General features: G+C 48.1%; 1 protein-coding gene across 14 annotated transcripts in view; it reads right to left on the bottom strand.

Annotated features, from left to right (window-relative positions):
• Lrrfip1 (LRR binding FLII interacting protein 1) overlaps positions 1-23,535 on the bottom strand; it is a 128,742-nt gene that overhangs the window by 26,985 nt on the left and 78,222 nt on the right. For 6 of the 14 annotated variants that reach the window (XM_032901616.1, XM_032901620.1, XM_032901613.1 and 3 more), the window contains exon 3: positions 774-809. In XM_032901616.1, the coding sequence (XP_032757507.1) occupies positions 774-809 (36 nt within the window). Of the gene's footprint in view, positions 1-773; positions 810-8,854; positions 8,933-10,787; positions 10,854-13,805; positions 13,884-15,482; positions 15,549-17,641; positions 17,702-20,577; positions 20,617-23,535 lie in introns of all 14 variants that reach the window. The other 8 variants (XM_032901619.1, XM_032901618.1, XM_032901608.1 and 5 more) reach the window with 5 other exon arrangements.

The following is a 23,535-nucleotide window of genomic DNA, read 5'->3' as shown; positions in this document are numbered from 1 at the left end:
TCTGGAGCCCACCATTTTGTCTAGACTAGAGGACCAGATGCAGTACTGGGTTAGAGGTAAGTGTGAACACACCCAGTTTTTTACACGTGTGCTGGGGATCTGAACTCATGTTGCCACTTTTGTGCAGCAAGCACTCTTACCCGCTGAACCATCTCTCCGGCCCCAAAGCACCTTTTCTTTTTTTCTTTTTTTTTTTTTTAATAAAGATTTTATTTTATTGTATACGAGTACACTGTAGCTATCTTCAGACACACCAGAAGAGGGCATCAGATCTTATTACAGATGGTTGTGAGCCACCATGTGGTTGCTGGGATTTGAACTCAGGACCTCAGGAAGAGCAGTTGGTGCTCTTAACCACTGAGCCATCTCTCCAGCCCCCAGCACCTTTTCTTTAACTCAGCTTCTCTACTGGACTGTCTCCTGTGGGGCTCTGGCTAGTGACAAAAAGGCTCATTCAGATACCTCACAGGTGTCTAGTTAGCCATGGGCCCTTTGCCATCCCTCATATTTCACCTTTGGGGATATGACATCAGCTGTGTGGCCCACTTAAGCAGCCTCAGCCATGGGGTTGGGGACTTAGCTCAGTGGTAGAGCGCTTGCCTAGCAAGTGCAAGGCCCTGGGTTCGGTCCCTAGCTCCGAAAAAAAAAAGAAAAAAAAAGTAGCCTCAGCCATTCACTTACTTTATTAAACACCAAGTAACTGGCTTCCTGTCAGGCTCACCCTGGTCTAGTTTAATAACTAACCTAAGGTAGAGATGTACAGAAATCCTTACCTTCTCAGCGAAGTCTTTGTCCGGTCTTTCTTCTACCTGTGGGGAAATGGACAACTGTCAAATATTACAACTCCTATGATCATTTCAAAGATCCATATTGATCTGAAGTATGAAGCTAAAAAAAAAAAAAAAAAAACCCCAAAACAGCTGTACAAAGCAAGAAACATTAGCTTGTGCTGTAGTTTAAAAAGAGAAACTCTTATTACACTCTGGCTTTCCCCGTCTTTCTTGCGTGGATGTCTCTCTGAGATGGAAGCCTCAGGGGGACTCAGAGCAGCCTGAGGCTAAAAGCAGTGTGCACTGGTGCTGGGCCCTGGGACACACATGGGTTGAAGGTGTCTTGGGGATGGAGGCTGAGGCTGATTTAAGGACTATCCCGTCCTTTGCCCGACATCTACTCTGAGATTGAGTTCCGTTCCTGGCCCTCGGGGAAGCCAGCCACACAGGTACCATCAGCAACATGCTTTCCTCAGTGCCAAGTTCAGAAGTTCTTAACTTTGACCCCAAGGGTTTTCACCAAAATACGAGTGACACTGCATCTCAGACACACAGATCCGCGTGGCCTAGGACTCTGTGGACGCCTTGCAGGTTTATAACGGGTGCCTCTGAAGTCACCACCATGCTCTGAGGTCACAGCTCACAGACACCGTGAGTAGCAAGAGAGAATGGTCACTAGGCACAAGACGAGTGGGCACCTCCAACGCCCGTTTCTTTTCAATGTGTGCCCCGAGTCTAACCAGCACATGGCAAGAACTCAGAGGACCTGCCGCAGACCAGTGGACCCACGGCCAGCCACTGCTCACGTGTGGGATTGTCACTAGAGCTTGTACCTTTTCAGATGTGAGGTTCACACTGGCCTAACTGTACACTCTGGGTGCTAAGGTGGGCCCCCGATTGAGACAGTTGTATCTCACTGTCCACGGTGTTGAAGAGCCCTGCTCCATTCTCCTTGGGTGTGTATACATATATGCACGTTTGTGTCTGTGAACATGTGTGTGCATTTACAGAGTTGAAGAACCCTGCTTCATTCTCCTTGGGCGTGTATACATGTTCATGTCTGTGAGCATGTGTGTGCATGTGGAGGACAGAATGTGACAAGAGTGTCTGCTTAGGTAGCTTTCCACCTTATTGGTTAAGGTGGGAACTGTCACCAAAAGGTGGGGCTTGCTGATTTGGTGGCCGGCCAACAGACCTAGGGCTCCTCCTGTGCCCACCTCTCCGCAGTGGGGATTGTAGGCATCAAATGCCGTGCCTAGTTTCTCTTAGACGAGTGCCAGGGCTCTCAGACCTAAGGTCATCACTGCATGAGCTTCACTGACTAAGCCATTGCCTCAGTTTCTCTGCCCCATGTTCTGAGTTGCCAGGATGATTTGGGCAGGAATGAAGTTCATTCTACTCAGGAATACAAGAGAAGAGGTGGCTGGCATCCACTCTCCAACTCCCCTGGGTCCGAAGCCTCATTCCTTAGGTCAGTTGGTCTGCAGGATGAATATTAATGAGCCCAAAGTAAAACAGGGCACGTCACCTAGAGACAGAACACACAGGTCCAGCTTTGTGGTGTTGAGGATGGAGCGCAATGCCTGGTGCATGTCAGGCAGCCACTGTACCCTTAAGCCTCACCAACCTCGAAAGTCCAGAGCAGCAGACTCAGGTTAACGCCTAGAAACCTGCTGGCTTCTCACTCCTTGGTTTAAATACTATGTTTTCTCCTGATCATCAGCAATGAATACAGCATATTAAAGATGGAGTCCAGATAACCACATGGTCACTTCCAAAGATCTATGCCCTCAAAAGAAGGGGCTTTCGCTAGTACATACATTGCTTTTTATAATTCACAATAGATCTATGAAAAAAGAAAAAAAAAATCCAAAGTATAGCTTAACCAGATGTGGTAATGAGCACCTTTAATTCCAGTACACAGGAGGCAGAGGCAGAGGCAGGTGGGTTTTGGCCTCAAAAAAAAAAAAACCAATAAAAAACAAAATATAGGTTGCACTTTCCATAGTTAAAAAAAAAAAAAGGTCTTTGCTCTAAAAGATAGAGCTAATATAGAATATGAAAAATTGTGGAGGGGAAATGGAGACCATGCAGAGAAAAATTAAAAACTGCGCTTCTGATATAGATACATAAAATGCACCCTCCAAAACACACTGCATTCAGTTTTGTTTTCAAATTGACAAGGTCCATCCATTTGTCAGCCTTTTTGACACAGCCAGCTGCTGGGTCCCCAAGGGGCTTCCGCAGATCTGCTGTTCCCACTAAGTCCACTAGATGGCAGCCTGGCCTGGTCTGTGTGTGGTCAGGCTGGCCTCAGATCAGACTCAGAAAGAAGCAGACAGCTGTACCCTTTTCATAAAGCCCCAGACACAAAGGGACAGATAAGTAATCCAGACAGTATACTTCACTCTGACACAGAGCATGTCACTCCCCCTCTGAAAACAATAGACAGTACACACTCATGGCTGCTCTGTGACCGGTGTGAAGGCTGCCCTGGAGACAAAGCCACCAGAGGTGGCCAAAGAAGCATGGAACTCAAGGGCTGCTGTTGGACACAGCAGGCACATGGGACAAACTACAGGAATCTTGTGACCCACGGAGTTTTGTTTTGTTTTTTTTTAAATCACCATCCCCCAGTTCTCCACAGTTGAGATTAATGTTACGCTAACAGGAGTCTATTCGGTGTAGTCTTTTAGGATTCCCTCTGAATGTGTTCAAAGTCATCTCTAAAATCTACAGGAGCCAGGTTTGGTGGCTCATGCCTGTAATTCTGACGTCTGAGAGGCTGAGGAAGGAGGATTTGAAGCTGAGGCCATTCTGGGCCACAGAGCAAGAAGTTGTCTCAATTTTCTTCCTCTAAATTATTTTTCTTCCTTAAAAAAAAAAAAAAAGTCCCTTCTAAGAAACTTCAGTGGACGAAAAGACAACGGCAACTCCCCCTGCCCTTCCAAAACCAAACCCTCCACAAGAGGACGTTAACACGTGAGTCTGGTCCTACCGTCTCAGGGGGGTTCTTTTGAAGATCACATGATGAAATCTTAAATATCAGTTTGCATGTTACCATCTGCTGGACCATTCGAAGACAGAGACCCACGCAAGGGCTGGGTACAAGGGAACCTAACCTCAGGGTCCCAACTCCCAGGAAGGCATAGCAAGACCCTGGAAAGCAAACAGGCTCCCTGAATCAATGCCATTGCAATGGCCCTCTCAAAACAAGGGACACAGCAAACACTGCTCAGGACCATCCGTTTTTTAGGACTGCTTCCCTTCAAATGTTGGTGACAGTGGGGCTTACTGTTAGGTGGGGATTTTTGGGTTTTATTGTCCATTATTTATTCGGGACATTGTGCATGTGATGACATGTGTGGGGGAGGGGTCAGAGGGCAACTTGTGGGGCTTCGTCTCTCCTATGTGCGTCTTTGGGTGCAGTCAGATCATCAGGTTCGGCAGCAAGTACCTTTACCCACTAAGCCATCACACTGGCCCCTAATTTTATTTTTTGAGACAGCTTATGTAATTGAGAGTAGCCTGAGATTCACTACGCTGCCCAAGGTAGCCTTAAATCAGGCTCCGCCTTTCTCGGCCTCTCTAGTGTTGGGATTACTGTCACAAGCCACCATAATGGGTGGATCATTGGTTTTAAATCCAACTTCATACTCACAGGTACAGGCTTGCTTCCTACCTGGACCCCACCTTGCCTCTTTATGCAACATGAACCATAGGGGTCTTTGTTTTCAAACTCAAGTGGGCAGACAGCTAGCTCAGCATTTTTCTGAGTACACAAGACTGCGCGAGTCCTGGCTCCAATGGAGATGTTCTTGGAAGGATGTTTCAGAACCGTGGAAGCTCTCTTGGATTCCAGTGGGCTGTAGGGCTTAGAGGAGGAGGATGCCCTAGGTGTCACCTGGCTCTGCTTGGCTGTGGCTCAAGCCTAGATCCTCCAACGCTAGCTTCCACCGCTCTCTGAGCACCTGCCCTCACGGATTGTGCAAGGGCAGATGACGTTTATGTCTATGCTATTTATTTATTTATTTATTTATTTATTTATTTATTTATTTGATGAACATATTCTGGCCCAGTCTGTGTATCCCATGAAAGGCAAGGACAGGTTAGCACTGCCTAACACTGTAGACTCATGACCAGGATATTCTAGGTGTTCAATTAACACGAGAAAATATGGAACGTGCGCGTGCGTGCATGTACACGCTTCTTTTTCTGTGGCTTTCCAACCAAAAGAACTTGGGGAGGAAAAGTTTGATCTGGCTTGAGCTCTCCAGGACACAGTCTGTCATTGAGGGAAGTCAAGGCAGGAACTTGGGGTTAGGAACCATGGCTAGCTTTTTTTTTTTTTTTTAAATAAAACCCAGGACTGTCTAGGGATGGTTCCGCCCACAGTGGGCAGCACCTCCTACAGCAATTAAAAGAATCCCTTACAGACCAACATGATAAAGACGATCACTCCGTTGAGACTCCCACTTCAGGTGATTCTAGTCTGTGCTGACAGATAATTAGGATGGGAAGGCTTCGTGGAGGTGGGGATGGAGATGTAGAAGGGTGAGATTGGAGACGGGGGTGGGGGGGTGAGGGAGCAGAGTGTTGCTAGAATGAGGTGGAACACTGTCTCCTGACGCTTACATTCGGGCTGATGCATCTTGGCTCTCCTAAGAATTGTATCATTGGGAGCCCCAAGCTTTTAGCTCTGGCCCTTGTAGTAGCCTCTGGACATGGAGGTATATTCATGTTCTTAAAGATAATGAACGATCACTTCCTTTGTTCTGGTGCCTTTTGCTCTTCAGTTGCTCCGCCCTGCCCCCAGCGTGTAGCACTGCCTCACTTCCTGTCTGACAGATCTAAGAGGCAAAGCCTTGCAGGCTACAGCTAACTTTTGGATTTTCTTCTCAAGGAGATCCCTGTCCTTGGCTCCCGGTAATTACCCCTGGTGAAGTACTAAGCCAGGGGTATTTCCCAAGAACCATTATGAATACCAACAACTATGTCCTATTGTGGCTGGGGCAGCTCAAACCAAGCAGAAACAGGCCTTTCAGGGGGCTGTTCCTGCTTCGTCTGAAGGAGTTATGTCTGCCTACTCGTCCCAAGCCAGGAGTGGGAACTGTGGTGACATGTTAACCTCATCCTTCACTCTTGCCTTATTGTACATCCTACTGCATGGGTCTCTCGCAGAAACCAGGATGGGGAGGTCACTGTATCCTTGTTTGTCCCAAGGGCAGAGGGTGACAAACCCAGTATCCTGGTGCCTAAAGAGGCAGAAAGAAAGGCCCTCTCTCCAGTTGTTTCCAAGAGTCAGGTCCAGCATTAACATTTTGCTTTTCTGTGTCCTGGGGCCATCACTCATTGCACTGGGAAGGTGGGTGTGCGATTTGGACCTGCTGTTAACAAATCGTCAATGAGCGTGTCCAGCCTTGCTGGTGAGAAGAATCCCAGAAGCTCCTGTTCAGACTTGTGGGTCTTCCTGCCTGAGAAGGAGGATTAGGTCAGGACCAGGCCTGGGAGAGGGACCTGGCAAAGGCTAGTGACCCTCCACTGACTGAAGAATTTCCTGTAGGCTGCCCTGTGTTTGTAGAGGGGTCATTGCGCCTGAGAACCACACTCAGGAAATTCCCCAGTCAGTGTGGAGGCACCTGGCTAATGTGCGAGGTGCCAGGTTGAGTCAGGAGGCCAGCCAGTTTTCCACACATCTTTGCTCTGACCTTTGCTTACTAAATGACAACAGAAATAATGATTGATGGATCTTTTGGGCAATGAACAAACGAACAGGAAACTGGAGGGAAAAAACCATCTACTGATCATCTCTGCAAGGGACTTAGCAGCTATCACCAGAGGGAATTCAGAGCTCTGCTGGACTGATGCATTTCTCACAGTAGCACAGGGGGGGAAAGTGTAACCACAATCCTAGTTCCCCATGACACAAAGAGCTCACTTCTCTTGCCTCTCAGGCTGCAGAGACCAAGACACAATGCACCTCTCTGTGAGGAAATAACAACTGAACTTGTTTCATGTGTGTAAATTTTCCACAGATCTAGAAAGTACACACACAGCAAAAGGATCCACATCCGACTTCAGTCTTTCCAATCACAGAAACCATGAATGTTGCCACACAATGACTTCATCTTGATACTTAAATAAATCCAAGGGCCACGCCTAGTGATGACAAACCAGCCACCCCAGACAGTCATTGCTGCGGCATCGGGGGTGGGAGTTGTTAGGAATCTTTGAAAGTAAAGCTACAGACTTCTTTCAGTTGCAAATACTCCACTTATTCCTCAAGTGTACACTCGACCGTTAGGAACAAGGAAGAGGAGGACTCTACACTAAATTACTATGGGGGAAAACATTGTTCTGAGTAATTTGAAGGCTCCTCAAGGATTAGTTTGTATCTGTTAGTTGACCACAGAGCCTAAGGTGCTCAGGATAGCCATTCTAATGTAAAGGATAGACCCAAAATTGGGGAGGGGAGGGGCACTAGGCCCACGAACTCAGTGCGGAGGCTTATAGCTGCAAGGGATCCCTGTGGCTCCTTCCCCAGGGCAAGCGCTTCTAGCAGGAAACCTCATGGCTGTAAAAGTCTGTATAGAATTCAAAAAACAAATCGGATGAGCTCATCTGTGCAGGCGGTGTGTCTTGGCTCCTCCGCACTCCGGGATGTAGGAACCAATCCTGTATGGTGTTCAGGAACTGAGTTCCAAACCATGTGTATTTATGTCTGAGCTGATCTAAAGAGATCGGCCTGGACTGTCTGCACTTTCCACTCATGGTTTTCCCAATGTGGGCCTCCCTCCACTCACACTGAAGCTACACAGCCTGGGTGTGTCTCCTTACCACAGCCAAAACTGGCCAGGTGTGGTACAACACACCTGTAACCCCAGCACTTGGGAGGTGGAAGCAGATGGATTAGGAATTTAAAGATGTCTTCAACTATATAGTGAGTTTAAGGCCATTGGGGGCTACAAGGGAAAAAAAAAACCAAACAACAGGACTGGGTTGATGGCTCAGTTGGTAAAGTATTTACTATTAGGCATGATGAGGACCTGAGTTTAATCTCTAGCGCCACATTTTAAAAAGGAGGAGGAGGAAAAGGAAGAAGGAAGAAAAGGAGGAAGGGGAAGGAAGGAGGAGGGGGAAGGGGGAAGGAAGGAGGAGGAGGGAGGAGGGGAGGAGGAAGGAGGGGGAGGGGGAGCAGAAGCAGCATCAATAGCAGCAGCAGCTGGCTTTGTGGTATACAGCTGTAATCCTGCATCGAGGCAGGAGTATTCTGGGTACTTGCTTGACTAGAAAATCAGCAAGAACCAGGCTTGGTGAAAGGCTCTGTCCCAGAATATTTGTGGAAACATTAATAGAGGAAGATAGCAGATCTCTCCCCACACATCCCACAACCATACATCCCACAACATACACAAAACAATTCCTTGGTTAGAGTATGATAAAGTAGCCTCAAAGAAAGCCACCAGTCAGATGACAAACTGTGTAGGGCCCGCTCTTTGGCCTTGGCTCCTTCCGCCATGTCTGGCATGTGGTGAGCCACAGACAGGAGAGCAGGGTCCCGGTGACAACTTCTAAGCAGTTTTTGAGCAAATATGACAACAGGTAACCTAAGCTGTAATGAGAATGGCAGGGCATTTCCAGGCTCTACTTTATTTTAAAGCTTGTCAGGGTTTGATAACCTTGCCACTTCAAAGTCGATGTGAAGAGTCAAGCCTTCGAAATTTTGAATTGTAAAAAACAGCACATGTGCACATGTAGCTACGGTCTATATGCTCAGAATGGCTTCCCCCTCTCGAGCCTCACTTCCGAGCATCCCCAATAACTTCCTTTCTGTTACCGTCCTTGAGAAACTGAGCAGTGCACCCCTGATACCCTCCCAAGAGCATCATCTACACTCAAAACCACTTCCCAATCTCAGACCTGAAATAAAACTAGAGGCTTTTAGCTTTATCTCTTGCTGGTTTTCAGAGACAGTGGCCATTTCTAAGGGACAGAAGAGTAAGGGGCGGGGGCAAGGGGAAAAGGACAGGGATGTGGAGGGGAAGAAGGAAGATGAAGAACAGCAGGTCAGGAAGCACACTTACCACAGGACTGGCCCTCGCAGAGCTGGCCCTAGAAGAGGCCCGGGAGCTGGAGTTGAGGTGGCCGCCATACTCTGAAGGCTGTCACGTAGCCACCACAGGATGCGCAGACAGAAACAAAGGAACAGGGTCAGCAAAGAGGCAAAGAGAACAAAAAGCCACCAAGATCACGCTTTGGTCAGTGTACATGGGTTAGCCACACACACACAGCGGAGAGGAAAGAGAGGTTAGGGTTAGGAAGCAAACCAGGCTCGGAAGAGGAGCCTATGTCTGCCACGTGCTCAGGTAAACTTCTACCAAGGATAAGAAACAACTATATTCTCACAGGGTACAGAGGCAGGGACACGCCAAGCATCATCCAACTTGGGTTCGTAACACATCTTATGTGTTCACCAGAACTGCCTGTTAGATACGTGTGGCTGTGTTTGTGATTCTCCTGAGCTGCCTGCATCCCAGCTCAGAAGTGAGTGAGGACGGGGTTGACAGGGAAGACTTTGCTTCTTTGTCACCTTTCCCGGTAGAAACCGGAAGACCTGTTTTCTGGATCTGGACCTGCCTTCCTGTCCATTCAGCCTTTCTAACGTCTGACTGAGGAAGATGACAGCCACTGCTGTAGCCTCTGAACCTTAGTTTGGATTCTGTCACCCGCCCTGGGACAGACATCGGACTGACCTCTGGGCTGAGAGAGAGGCCAGCAAGCATCACTTTCATTGCAAACTGTAGGGACTCTGGTGGATCGTCAAAGGTGCTTAGGATCCTATTTCAAGTACCGGCTCTCAGTCTGTCTGTCTGCCCACCAGAGAGCCAGCCCCAGTGAGCAGATGAAGCCTGGGGCACTCAAGGCACTCTTGAACAAATAAATGGTTCCACCTCTTCACTGGCCACGGGAGGAGGGACTGTGCCCCATGCTGCTTCCTGTCAGCCCAAGGCCCCTTCCTGGGTGAGAATCTTTCTCAGACTAGCTGACCTCACTTGACCCTCCTGGAAGTTAGCAGCTAAGACCATGTTTGCAGGCCCTTCGTGTCATCTTCCTGTCCAGCACTCACTGAGGGTTAAACAAATGCACCGGGTGTTTTAAAGGACCCTGGCTAGCATGGTCAGGCCTGCAGAGGCATCCCAACTGCATTTCTCCCCTGGAGAAAGTCCAGTTTGCCCACAGGTATGGGACGGACAGAGACATAGGAGCTATGTCATGTTGTTCCTTCCTGCTTAAGGATCGTTAATCAGAACAGCTGACTAGCTGGTCTGATGTGGCCCTTTGGAAGAGAAGCATTCGTGTTGCCAGGCGTCAGGCGTCACCTGTGTCTAGGAGTCAATGGGGAGCTAATGTGAGCCAGAGAGCTCTGAGTTCGAATCACAACTCCACCTCACTGACCACGTGAACACTGTTAGGGCAGGCCCTCACAGGTGTGCCCGCCATGAAGAGGAGCGCAAGCAGGCAGGGCCTGTCTCTACTTCACTTCCTGTTAGCAACAGTCCTCCTGGATCCCTACTCAGATGACTGGAAACTCCTCCCAGAGTGTCAAGAGGTTACTACACATGCAACTCTAGGTGTCGCAAGGGTGTGAGGGGACAGTGGCAAGTCCTGCAGAGTGGGGTCAGCACCCCCCGAGGTTCTGTCCAACCCTTCTCTCCTTTCCTCAGGTTCAGAAATTCACTACTTGCTACGTTACTCGGGAGTCTCAGGGACTGATGCAGTCGAAACCCAACTAAGGCGAGTCTTCCTCTGACCTCCGTACAAACTGACAAGTCAGGAGGACACGAAATTAACAAGCAAAGATTTCCTGATTCCATCATCCGTGACCTTTAATCACAAAGGAAAAACACAGACAGCGTTTCCTCCTGCGACGTCAGTCGCCATCCAGCAAACGCCCCTGGGTCATGCAGCACACACAGTTAGCAGCTAAGGAAAAGCAGCTAACGAAAAGCGCCTTACTGCTCGAGAACCACTGGTGCTTCCCCTCCGAGCCCCATAGAGGCTGCTCTCATCCAGCATGGACGCCTGTGATGAGAACAGACTGTCAGAACAGGGCATTCTTTCAAAGGACCACACAGAAAACAGGGAAAGATAAGGTTAGCAGGTGTGACACGTGCCAGGGAGAGGCTCTGGAAAACACCATGCAGGCTCCACACCACCCTCTTGAGCTCCTTGGAGAGCCTCAGAGAACAAGAAGGTATGGAAATCAGAGGAGAGAAGTCTAAGTTGCCATTGGTCGGTATGCAATTTAATCTCTGAGAGAGCATTAGAGACGGTCATTCCGAGAAACATTCCACACGAGAATGGCCAATCAGTTAAAAGCAAGTAACCGAAACATTCTAAAGTTCCTCAAAGTATCCTCATGCACCTCCTTTACACAATTACTCTTGTGGGGAGTGGCTTGGGAACGAAACATTACAGTAATTATCGGTTTTTGACGCTGGATATTTGCTATCGCTTCAGGATTGCTACACAGAAAACAGTAGTTGATTACCTTGGAAATCGTATGCAATTAATTATGGAGAAAGAAGATTACGAGATCTCAAGCAGTGGTGTCAAACTTTGTCCTCTTTAAAAACACTTTAATTTTCTTTATTCCTCTTCAGAGAATACTGGCTTAGCTTTGTATGTATACCTAACCCATCCTAAGTGTGCACTGTGGTGGAAATTCACAGCCATTTAATACAGTGACTTTGAAAACCTAGTTTTCTGCAGAATGTTAAGAACCTACATTCAAAAACGGGAAATTTCCAAAGTGGTATGGCAAAGTGGATTAGAATCTGTTATGGCTGTCAACACATTCAGAAGCCATCTGTCTTTCTTCCACTAGGTAAATGTTGCCACCGTTTCCTTCCTAAGAACCTTCAACGAGTCTTGGGAGAGGAGAGATGGGTAACAGCTATTGTCAGCAGTAAGGAGCTCGAAAGCCCAGATCTGACAGACGAAGACCACAAAGGGTGGGTGAGCTGTGAGTGAGGAGCTGCTTCTCCAGCAGGGCAGGAAATGCGACACTGGGTGGCAGAGCATGTGCAATGGGGAGTGGGGAGCACGCAGGACAGGGGTGGGGAGCACACAGGGCAGGGGTGGGGAGCACACAGGGCAGGGGTGGGGAGCACACACACCCAGTAACTCCCCGCAGGCCGGGCAGCATTGCACAGAACGAAGGGCTGCGGGAGGAAAGCAAACCACAGGCTTTAGACCTTGGGAAAACAATAACAGACAATAGCAATGAGACCGCCAAGCCCCCAGGTCTGGTAACTAAGTAACTATGGTGGGGTGGTTAGAAGAAAAAGCCGAAGTTAAGGTGTTGGGTTTTCAGGGGATCAGACAGATGGAAACCCAAAATTTACAGGAAAGATAAACCATACAATTTCTAACTTTAAAAATCACAAACTTCCCCAGCATCTTTGGAATGGGCTTTTTGTGGTTTTGTTTTTTGGTTTTTGTTTGTTTGTTTGTTTTTTTCAGTCAGTTCTTTTCAGACGATGTTGGAAGAAGATCTGAAGCAAAGCCATCAAGTGTACATAGTCACTGGGCCAGGTTAACTGCCATCCAGGTACCTCAGAGCTCAACCTCACATCTAGGGTTCAGCATCCCTGGGCTCAACTAACCAAGGATCAGAAATATCTGAAAAACAAAACAAACAGAAAACCAATCTGTACGGAATGGGGCAGATTCTGCCTGCATCAGCCTCGGAACACGGCGTGCCAGCAACTCCACACTGTTCACATATCAGGCATCATGAGTGAGCTGGAGATGATTTAAGGTTCACAGGCAGGTGTGCTTATAGCATGTAAGTGACACCACTTTATCAGAGGGGCCTGAGTACCTTTGGATTCAGATATTAGAGGAGGCAAAAGGATTTTGAACTAACCCCCTCAGGTAAAGAAAAAAAAAAAAAAAAAAAAAAAAAACAACCCAGCAACAACAAAAAACCCACAAAGAATGTATCTATCAGAAACGGTATGACTTCCTGACTAGTGGCGGCGCTCACCCTTACTCCCAGCACTCAGGAGGTAGAGGTAGGAGGATCTGAGTTCAAAGCCAGCCTGGTATACAGAGCTGTTCTAGGACAGCTAGGGTCCCAGAGAAACCCTGTCTCAGAAACAGAAAGAAAGGGCACGGCTGTTTTTGTCAGGTCACAGCCCCAGTCAAGACACAAAGGCGAGGGAAAGGCTGACAGCTGCTCAGGGATAAACATCCAAAAGCCCAAGTGGATGCACACCTAGAATACAGGGGAACACAGAGCTACAAGGGTGACACTGGGAGGCAACTCTCTGAGGTACAGGATCCAGCCACAGAGACGAAATCAGGACGTAACGTACAGACCCGAGGCATCGAGCATGGACGAGAGCAGGGAAGGGTGCAGGACCAAACCACAGACCTCCCAGCCGCTGAGTCTGCCTGCAAAGGAGAGAACAGTTCAACCTCCCCGAAAGTGTGTGCACTGGGATTTCCAACATGGCTTCCTCGGGCTTCAACAGAGCTCAAAAGCCCAAGGCAAAGAAGGCCCATTTTTGGACCTGAACCTTGGCCTTGAGAAAACAGGAAAGGAACGGAGTCAAAGAAATGCCCAGTTCTGCCCGAGACACAGGAGGCGGGGCGCCCAGAGATCTGGCAGATTGTTTCCTGGACACGTTTACAAAAGAAAAATAATTTTTTTTTTAAAAAGCAAATTGGAACCCCAAATGGGGAACAATTGCTGGAAACAGAGAAACCCAAGAGACCAGCTCTCTGGGCTTCAGAGTTGTTTTTTGTTTTGTTTCTTTGAGTATACATTTCACAGAGTCCTCCTATTTTTCCATATTAGGTCCTAAATTACATTTTTAGGAGGTAGAGAAAAGTGTGGGCAAGCTAGCCAAGCCAATCCAAACAGCCCTAGGCCTGGTCCCATGACTGCACACTGAAGAGGTTGAAGCGTCCTCTAAGTCTATCGGCTGCAAAGTGCTCTGCAGAGGAGAGGGCAAGGGAACAGACCCGGGGTCCATTCTGGGTAGGCAGGGGTTTGGAAGCAAGGCCACTGCTGGGAAGGCCAAGGTCGGAGCCAAAGAGTCCCTGCAATCAGAGAAAACAGTTGAGTCAGGTTGGGTGGGTGGGGAGATGTGAAATCACTCCACGTCACAGGTAGATTGGCGCTGGACACACCAGGCAAAAGTGCCTTTGACAATATCACAGCACAGGCCATGCACTTGCTGGGCAGCGGGAGGGAACAATGGTTAGAGGAGTAGCAGCCCATTGACAGACTCAGAATGATTATATCAGATGAACTTAGGACTTGAAGTCAGTGCGTGAGTGAATGACAGACACAGACACACAGACATACACCTGAGCGAGATAAGGTGAAGGTTAATTTTAATCTATAACAAGACTGTAATGTTTTTCGTATTTGTAATCTGATTCTGATATTTAAGATTTGGTGGGGAAACTCCTAACCAGAAAGGGGACCTCAGCTTCTCTTAAGTAACAGCTATTTCAGCAGGGACAGCCTCCTGTCTCATTCTCTTTTGTTAGGCATTACTCAACAAAAGTGAATCAGGCATGCACACTGGCAAACTAATGGTGTCAGGATCCTGACAAACTAAAGTGTCAGGATCCTGGGATCCAGTCTGGAGAATGGGGTGTCTCGTGTCTGAATGGTCAGCTCTAATTCTGACATAATTCTTAGGCTGCAGATTCTTTCTGCTCCATGAGTTGGACATGGGCTCTGTTTTGCCTGGGAATAACCTTTAATTCCTTGGGGGATTTTTTGTTCGTTTGTTCCCTCTTTATTTCTTAACTTAAAAAATAGATTTACTTATTTTTATTTTATGCATCTGCATGTTTTGTCTGCACATATAGGTGTGTACCATGTGCATTCCTGGTGCATATGAAGGCCAGGAGAGGGTGCTGGAAACTCTGGAACAGGAGCTGTAGGTGGTAGAGAACAGTCCTGGGAATGGAGCCCTGGTCCTCTGCAAGATCAGCCGGTGCTCTTAGCCGCTGAGCCGTTCTCCAGCCTCTCCTCTTTTTTAAGCCTTACATCAATTCTGAGACCCATTTCCTGGGAGAGTGAGACCTGGCTGGAGATGGCCCGTATTCTAGGAAGAAGACTCCGGCAGAGTTCCCATCCTGCTGGCTTATCTGGTCCCACTCAGTTCTCCACCTACCTAAACTGCTTCTCGGTTTTACTAAGTTTGAGCCTTAACTGGGACAAGTCAGCCCCAGCTGGTAGGACTGACTCTTCAGTAAACAGAAATCACCTGTCCAGGTCAACGCCCACCAGCGTATGCAAATAGCTAGACTGGACTGGATTTCCACACCAAGGTCAGACCAGCCCTGACAAAGAGCCACAGAGTACACAATGCCTAGAGAGTATCATTTTCAGAAAGGAAGTAAGAAGGTCTGGGCTATTTTAAGTGTTTTCCTTTGGATCAGTCCTAACTGGAAAACAACATGTACATGCATAGCATTGGTTCACTCATGGTAGAACGTGACAGTTTACATGAAATACAGGACGGTGGGATAAGTCTGAATGTTAATTACGCCTCAGAAGTCCAGTAGAACATCATTTTAAGAGAAACTTGTAAACTAGGTTGGGGGGAGCAGGGAGGGATGCATGCTACAGAACCTGCAGTTTCTGAAGAGAGGATGTGAAAGATTTAAATGGAAACCAACCAACTTCTCCTCTCTGGAGGACAACAAACTGGAGACACGGCCATCGCCGCCGCTGTAGCTGGAATTCTGACACCAAAGGAGAGAGTTTGTAAGTGATAAGCGCTTCCTTACGTTCGGAAGGCAAGCACAGGCACACCAGTGTTAGGACCGGGTTCACGTCTGCGCACAAATTCTTTTTTTTTTTTCTTTTCTTTTTTCGGAGCTGGGGACCGAACCCAGGGCCTTTTAGGCAAGCGCTCTACCACTGAGCTAAATCCCCAACCCCTGCAGTACAAATTCTTAACAAGAGAGTCTGGGCAGCCTTTCACATGTCAGAGCTCCCACCGAGTGAAGTTGAGGGTCTTCTTATTAGCCAGCGGCTTACTGAATTTCACGTCAAACCCTCACAGACTCAACTCTCTCCCTCTTGCATATCTCTGTAAGTAACTGGCAGTCTTCCTATTGCTTAACCCAGCACCTCAAAGAAGAGAGGTGGGGGAGGCTGAGAGGCAGCTTCCAGGCCTGCAGCGGGGGCAGTGGGTCTTGAGTATACACTGTAAAGCATCAGGCCCAAGAGAATGTGGGGGAAGGGCACAGGAGCGGTGACATTACACACAAAGGATCAAGCAGAGAGAAGACAGACATTCCCAGGCTCTTATCAGGCGAGTGTCTGCCTCTCTCACATCTGCCGCGCTCCTCCACGCCACCCACTCTTTCCTCCAGATTGCCCGTGCGCGTTTAGAGTTTCTTAAGTGCGACTCAGATGAAGTAAGGCTTCAGTCACGCGACTCCCGCTAGCTACCTGTTAAACCAATTTTACACCCAGTTTCACTCTGTGAGCAGTTTTACAAGCAAGGCCGTTTTGGAGTTGACTTTTAGAAGCATTGTCTAAACGTTAACAAAATCATGAGGTAAACTGGTACTGGACGTATGTAGGACACACAGCTTGATGCTACCCCGAACCACAGATGGGTTGACAAATCCACATCACATATAAAGAATGTAGCATTGGGAGGAAGCTGGATCTAAGAACTACCAAATACTTCCGCTGATGGCAAAACAATGCACTAGGGGGTTAAAGTCACAGCTAGTCAATATAGAAGCTGTGGTAGCCAGCTCTGCAGGTGACTTGCTGGGCACAGTTGGCAATACTACTGAAGGACTTGCACAGGCAGTTGACTGCAGGCTTCTGTCCCCGAGGTACTTAAGGCTCAGGGGTCGGTGTGAAGGATGGCAGGACAGAAGGCTTGGACTAGGAGATCTCTGAAGTCCGGAACTGGAGGAGCTTAGAGGAAACACGGAGAAAGCACAGGCAACCTTGCTTAGGTTTCATGAAGGCTCAAGCAACCTGTTTGTCCAGTTCGGGAAAGCAGAGACTGTTGGCTCTGTGTGTGTGTGTGTGTGTGTGTGTGTGTGTGTGTGTGTGTGTGTGTGTGTGATCTGAAGCCTAGAACTGGAAGTGACTAAATGCTATCTTAATATAATTAAAATAAATTAAATTTTACACGAGAAACTTATTTCCAGAAGGGGAGAAATGACATTAAGAACAGGAAGGTATTAGGTCATTTAACTCAGATTAATCTGTTTGGATCACGAGGCTTAATTAAAATGTGCCCAATTTAACCTTCTGAAAGGCCCAACAGTCCTTGACAGATCCCAGGCCTCCTCCAGCTCTGGTTTCTTCTCTAGGATGTCTGCTCTCCCCATCCCCCTCCTCTTCTCCCTCCCCAAACCCCTCCCCCCTCTCACCAGTGAGCACTCAAAGCATCAGAATTCTGGCCTCTTTTTCCCCATCAGAGAAGTACAGGCTCTCATACATGTGTTTAAGATTAATATTAAACTCGAAAGCTTGAAATTTGGGAAACCGAAAATGGTGGCCTTCCATCCACGAGAGAGCCGACCCCACCGACAGACACATAAGAGGGCGGTAAACGGCTGATTCTTCATCCCGGGGTATTTTTAGGAATTCTTATCAGCTTCTTACCGTTAACATCTAGAATGCGAATCATGCTAAGAATGCTTGAATACTAACATTTGAGAATGTTAGAATGTGCGGGGAGGTGGCGAGGGGGAGTCAGGGTAACACAAAAAGAGCAAAGTAACTAAATTTAGCAATGTATTTTAGATACGCAGAAGCAGCAGCCCCTTAGAGCGCGTGCCATGCGGCTCGCTGTACTAACCCTGCCAGATCTTCTACTAAGGGACTGGGATCCACAATAGTCTCCGTCGTAACCGTTAGTCTGTTTCAACAAAGAAAGAGGAGGTCACATCAGTGTAAATAACAGTGCAGGTACACACCAGAGAGCAGCACTCGGCCAGAAATACACTGAGCCTTCTCTGTAGAGGAACTGAAGGGAACTGGAGGGGGTGTGTACACACACAGACACACAGACACACACACACACAGACACACACACACACACACACACACACACACACACCCCTGCCAGCATGCCTCCTACCCCACTACAACTCAGAAGCCACCCAGCAAGCATGGCGCCCGTGTCATTCCCTCCTGTGGAGTGAGGCCCATGGTCTGACGTAAGCTGTTCCTCTAGGCAGTTTTCTTGCGGCCAATCTTAGGTTAGTGCTGTGGAAACTCTAGATTTCAAGAAGGCCGAACGCCAGGCCAGAGGTTAGGGACCTACCCAACTCAGTTAGATTCTGGGTAAAGACGGGACAATGCAGCCTGATTGAAGCCGTGTCCCTAAGACTCGTGTCAGTGCAATCCACGACTGAGTGTGGAAGTCTCCTGAGGAAGGACTGACCAGCAAGCCTCATCCACTCTTCCTGCTTTGTTTTTCCAGATGGGACTGAAGATATACTCAACGATGTTATCGTGCGTTCTCCAGGAAGAAACCAAACCCAGCCAACTGTCTAAAAGGCTGGACATAGTAAAGGTTTGCCTGGTGCCCCTCTCCACCTAAGTCAGTGGTTCTCAACCTGTGGGTCCCGACCCCTGGGGGGTATCAAATACGTGACCCCTTTTACAGGGATCATACACCAGATACTTACATTGCGACTCATAACAGTGGCAAAACTACAGTTATAAAGTAGCAATGAGAATAATTTTATGGTTGGGGTCACCATAAGCATGTGGAACTGTATTAAAAGGTCGAAGCATTAGAAAGGTTGGGAAGTGATGCCTCGAGCCAAGGCAAGGCCATCTAGAAGCGCTCCATAGGGAAACAGGCTATTTTATGGCATTAGGAACCACGTCTGAGGAAATGGCTGTTAATTCAAGGTAAAGACCACCAGAGACCAAAACAGCTTCAAACACGGGAAAAGGAAGAGTGGCTTCACACACGTGTGGGAAAGATGAAGGGGATTTATCTGTCTCAGACCTGGCTCTCAGACTGCAAAGGCAAGGTCTGCCCTGTGCTCTTAGGCAATTAATTATTCGACCCACCAGTGTTTTCACAGCTATGACAAGAGTCACAAAGATGAATAAACTCCAGGTCCACGATGAGGGCATGTGAGTGTCGGGGAGACTCCTGTGCACCCTGATAGCCTCTGAATGCTCTTTCGACTAGCAGATGGGCATACCAACAGGCAGGAGGCGTGGCTTATGGGAGGCACTGGGTGAGCCTCACTCCAGTGTAGCAAGAGTTCAGTACTAATGCAGGTTAAGGTACAACTGACAGACGGACTCTAAACTCCACAGCCTATTATTATGAACTATATGCCTGCTTCCCCAATAACGAGAGAGAGAGAGAGAGAGACAGAGACAGAGACAGAGACAGAGAGAGACAGAGACAGAGAGACAGAGAGAGAGAAAAGAAAAGAAGAGGAAGAGGAGGAGGAAGAAAAACCCCAAATACGAAAACATGACAATTTAAAGTTTCTAAGTGAAACAGGAACATGTAAAAAAAACCTTCCAAAACACCTTTCTGAAATGAGTGTAATACTAGATCCGTTGGAGCTGCTATGCAGCCTTTGTGATAGACAACATGCACTGTCTGTTTCTCTATGTTAGTCACAGAGCACATTCTGAGGTCGTTAAAATGGGAAACAAAACAAGAGAGGTTCGTTGACACTTGTGAGTTTGAAGCTAGCGGCACACTTGAGGCATTCGAGTTAATTTTAGAATGAGAAGACACTGAAGTGAAGTCCAGAATGCCTCTGGCCGCTGCTAAAATTCACACGCAGCCCAAAGACCAGCCCTCAAAATTGACTTTCAGTTTAAAATACAAAGAATGATGTCTAGAAACAAATGCATTTGATTCCTTATAGGTCCAAGAACTGCTAGTGTGGCAGTGTCACTGTGGCAGTGCTCTGTGGCTAGGGCGTTGTGAGGGACATCCTCAATCTTGGGCCCTATCTTGTGCTTCTTCCTAGCTGGCCTGCCTCACTACACTAGGACGGTTTGAGCGGCTTAGTGTGTGAGATGGGGGTGGGAATTCCCTACGCCCAGTTCTTCTCTCCAGTTCTCTGTGGACCTTGGAGGATCAAGCATGCTCAGCAGACACACAGCACTATTTATTAACGATGTACTTATTAATGATGGCCATACACATAAAAGTAAATCTTCCAAATAATTTTGAAGTGGAGAATAAACGAAGCCCAGGGGTTTTGGGATAAAATCGTCTTTGTGTAATCCCAGAGAAGAGGCTATAGGTGTGCAAAATTCTTTGGGTTTAGAAACAAAGGGCTTTTGTTTTTTGTTGCTGGAACTAGGATCTGTCTCAAAGGTTATTTTCCCAGCAAAAGTGCCAGCTGATCCTCTTAATTGGAATAGATACAGATAAAGAAAGAATGGGGTTTATTGAATAAAGTGATTTCTTCACACCTAAGTCTTTTAAAAGGACACACACACAGAGGCCCTGGGAGTTCTTGGTCTGGTGGGTTCTTTGGGGAACCCATGGTGGGTGACCAACAACCAACATTGAACACCTCCTAGTGATCGGGAGCCAGTACTGCATACAGTCCTGGTTTGAGGGCCCCATCCACAGGTCAGGAGGCTCTGGGAAGGAGAGAGAGCCCCGCTGACTCATAGACAGACAGATGGAATTGGCTTTTTGGAAAAGCATCCAGGAAGTTAGTAAGAAGCACCATGGTTATGATCTGTCACTGCACACCATTAGAGTCACACAGCAAAATTATCTGACCACCTCACCCAGGCGTAGGGACTCCCGTACTCCAGCTCGGGCTGCGCCTGTTGGAATAAGACCGGGAAGGGGAAAACAGAGACGGGAGTGGGGGGAGTGAATCAGAGAGAAGTCTCCCCTAGAGGCAAAGACCAGGCGACCTTGAAAATCTTAACAAGGACACATTTCCCATAACTTCTCACGTCTTTCTTACTAAAGAGGAAGGCGTAGTATCAGGAACGGCAGACATCATAAAGTCTAAGAGCATTAAGCTGCTTCTATGTTAACAGTTGTATGGTTCGCGGAAGCACGAAGCCGTTTGAGCCTCACTTCCTTCGTGACAGATAAGGGCTAATGAAACTACGGAAAAGTCCGGAGATGTATGGTGTCAGATTTTAAAGATAGTTAAACCCTTATGATAATCCTCAATCTTGATTTCCTGGGCGGGGGGGGGAGGGGGGGACGACGACGACCATGCATGGTCACCACCCTTCCTGGTCGCAAGGGCTTATCATCACTGCCAGCACTCTAGAGAAGGTGCTTGAGCAGAGGAAAGAAGCCGTCTTAGGGATTGCAGAGCGAAGGCTTCAGAGTGTTACAATATGCGAAGCCATACTCCGGCCTCCACACACGCAGAGGGAGGTATGTCTACAAAGCAGGGTTGCCAGCCGCCTTCCTCAGCTGGACCGGCAGCAGGGCACAGTTTCGGACACCTGGCAGGTGTGAAAGGCTCTGGGGGAGCAGTAGCTGGCATTCAGAACTGCGACCTCGGGCAGGTCCCTAAATGCTCGACTTTGTTCTATGATAAATGAGAATAGCAGGTTTGGATTTTACTTCCAGGACCCCAGCTCTCAAATTGTTAAAAAAAAACAAAAACAAAAACAAACAAAAAACAAAAACAAACAAAAAAACCCTAACTACATTTTGGAGCGATCAGCGTGTGCCACGGTATCAGTGAAACTCAGAAGACAGCTTTCAGAAGTCAGCTCTCACTTTCTACTATGTGGGCCCAGGGCCTGAACTCTGGTTGTCAGGTGTGGTGGCATGGCTTGTGGCACAACCCTGATAAGTTTCTGAAGTACACCATGGGGGAGTCGTGTCGCCAACAGAGGCTGACAGTGACATTCAGTGACTTTCTCCCATGCTCCTCCTCAGTTTACTAACCCTGCATTTCCTGTGAGACACTTCAGACCTTGGCATAGATACACTGGTGTCCGACAGAGATGTCCAGGATGGGGACTCAGAGGATGACGTGGAAGGACAATGACCACCAGCCAACTTGCTAGAATGGCAACTTCAGCAAACTCTGAAGTTAGGACACACAGCCCTACCCCATCCCCCAGGAATCTTAAAATGGTGACATTCCTCCCTGGGGAGCCCCAGAGGGTCACAAGTCTGAAGATGACACATTGTCCCAGAGACTCTGCTTCTACCTCCTGCCTGTTCTACCTCAGACATCTTCAGGCTTCTGGGCCGCCATTTGTAGAAAAGGCTCTCTTGCATAGTCACCACCAGAAGGCTACGTCCGAGGGTCAGCTCTCTGTTCTGCCCTTCCCAGTCCCTCCCCTGGTCCCCAACTGTTCTTCCTCCCCTTGGTTTCAAGGGCCAGACCTTTGACACCTCCCACGACTGCAGTGGCTGGGCCTGGCCACAGATGTTGCAAGCTGGGCTTGTTCTTACTTATATTTTGCTTATGTAAACCTTGCTTCCTTAAAAGCAGACTGTCTGAGGGAGGGCCTGGGAGGAAGTCACAGCTGCATCATCGGGATCAGGAAAGACACGCAGCAGGAACTTCCCAGCAGCAAGATGTCACCTCCCTTGTTTCACATGTAACTGTCCAGCAAAGCCACACAGGGTCTGCTCTTAGTGCTAAGTGGTCAGGGCCGGGGATGGCGGCTGAGCCACAAGGCTGGTGTACCGGGCTTTAGTGCCACATGCCAAGTTAAGCGCACGCCTGGTGTATGCTTATTCAAGGGGTAATACTGTGTGACCTAACTGTCATGGTGACAATAAACCAACCCTCAGCTCAGTAAAGTCTCGGAGCAGAGCAGAACAGCTGCTTGGAGACCTGGTTATGACAGCTGGGAGATCCCATGTCAACCCTGCAGCTAATCAAAAGGACATGCTTACCAAGCTAAAACACAACCATTCTTCTAGTGCCGAGTTTATTAGCCATGAAGTTGTGAGTGAAGAGCATTCAGGGCTGGGGTTGTAGCTCTGTAGAACGTGCCTGGTACATGGGAGGCTTTAGGTCCAGCACTGCAAAGAGCCTTCACTACAGCTGACTGAAAGGCTCCTGGTGGTGAAGCTCATAGCCAGAAGGCTCCGGGCGAGCCTCCAGCAATTGCAGAAACACCATAAAGAACTTACGGCCACTTCTGTGTGTGCTTTCTCACGCATGTATTTGCATGTGGAGGCTAGGGGACAACCTTAGGTGTCATTTCTAGAAAGGCCCTCTAATTTTTTTTTCTTCATAGTTTCTCTCATTGGCTTCACTCACGTCCTCTGAACTGGAATTATAAGCATACACCACCACACATGGCCTTCTTCACAGGAGTTCTGGGGGCGTGGAACTCAGGTCCTCGTTGACTGACTGAACTATTTCCCAAGTTTGGCTTAGGAACAGTTTAATCAAGGCTAACGTTCCTGGACAGCATGTGGGTGGATGGGCATGAAGTGTGCCTTCATGTTTCTGCCCATCGTACTGACTCTGAGACGATCATTAACCAAAGTCTCATAGTTTCCATGTTGTGGAAAAACTATCGAGAACATGAAAGGATGCCCACCACTCTTTAGGAAACGACAATAAAGTAACACCCCAGACTCTTCCCAGCCCAGCCCACCCTGCCCTCGCTAACTCATATACAAACATTTCATCAGTTAGGTGGGGACCCGCTGAGCATAGGAATTGGGATCTGAGGACTGAAAGCAGGGATGGGGATCTCGCCCACACAGTGTGCCATGCAGAAGCAGTCATGCCCGTTACT

Source organism: Rattus rattus, chromosome 4 (assembly GCF_011064425.1).
Source record: "Rattus rattus isolate New Zealand chromosome 4, Rrattus_CSIRO_v1, whole genome shotgun sequence".
NCBI lineage: Eukaryota > Metazoa > Chordata > Mammalia > Rodentia > Muridae > Rattus > Rattus rattus.
This window is presented reverse-complemented; position numbering and strand designations above follow the sequence as displayed.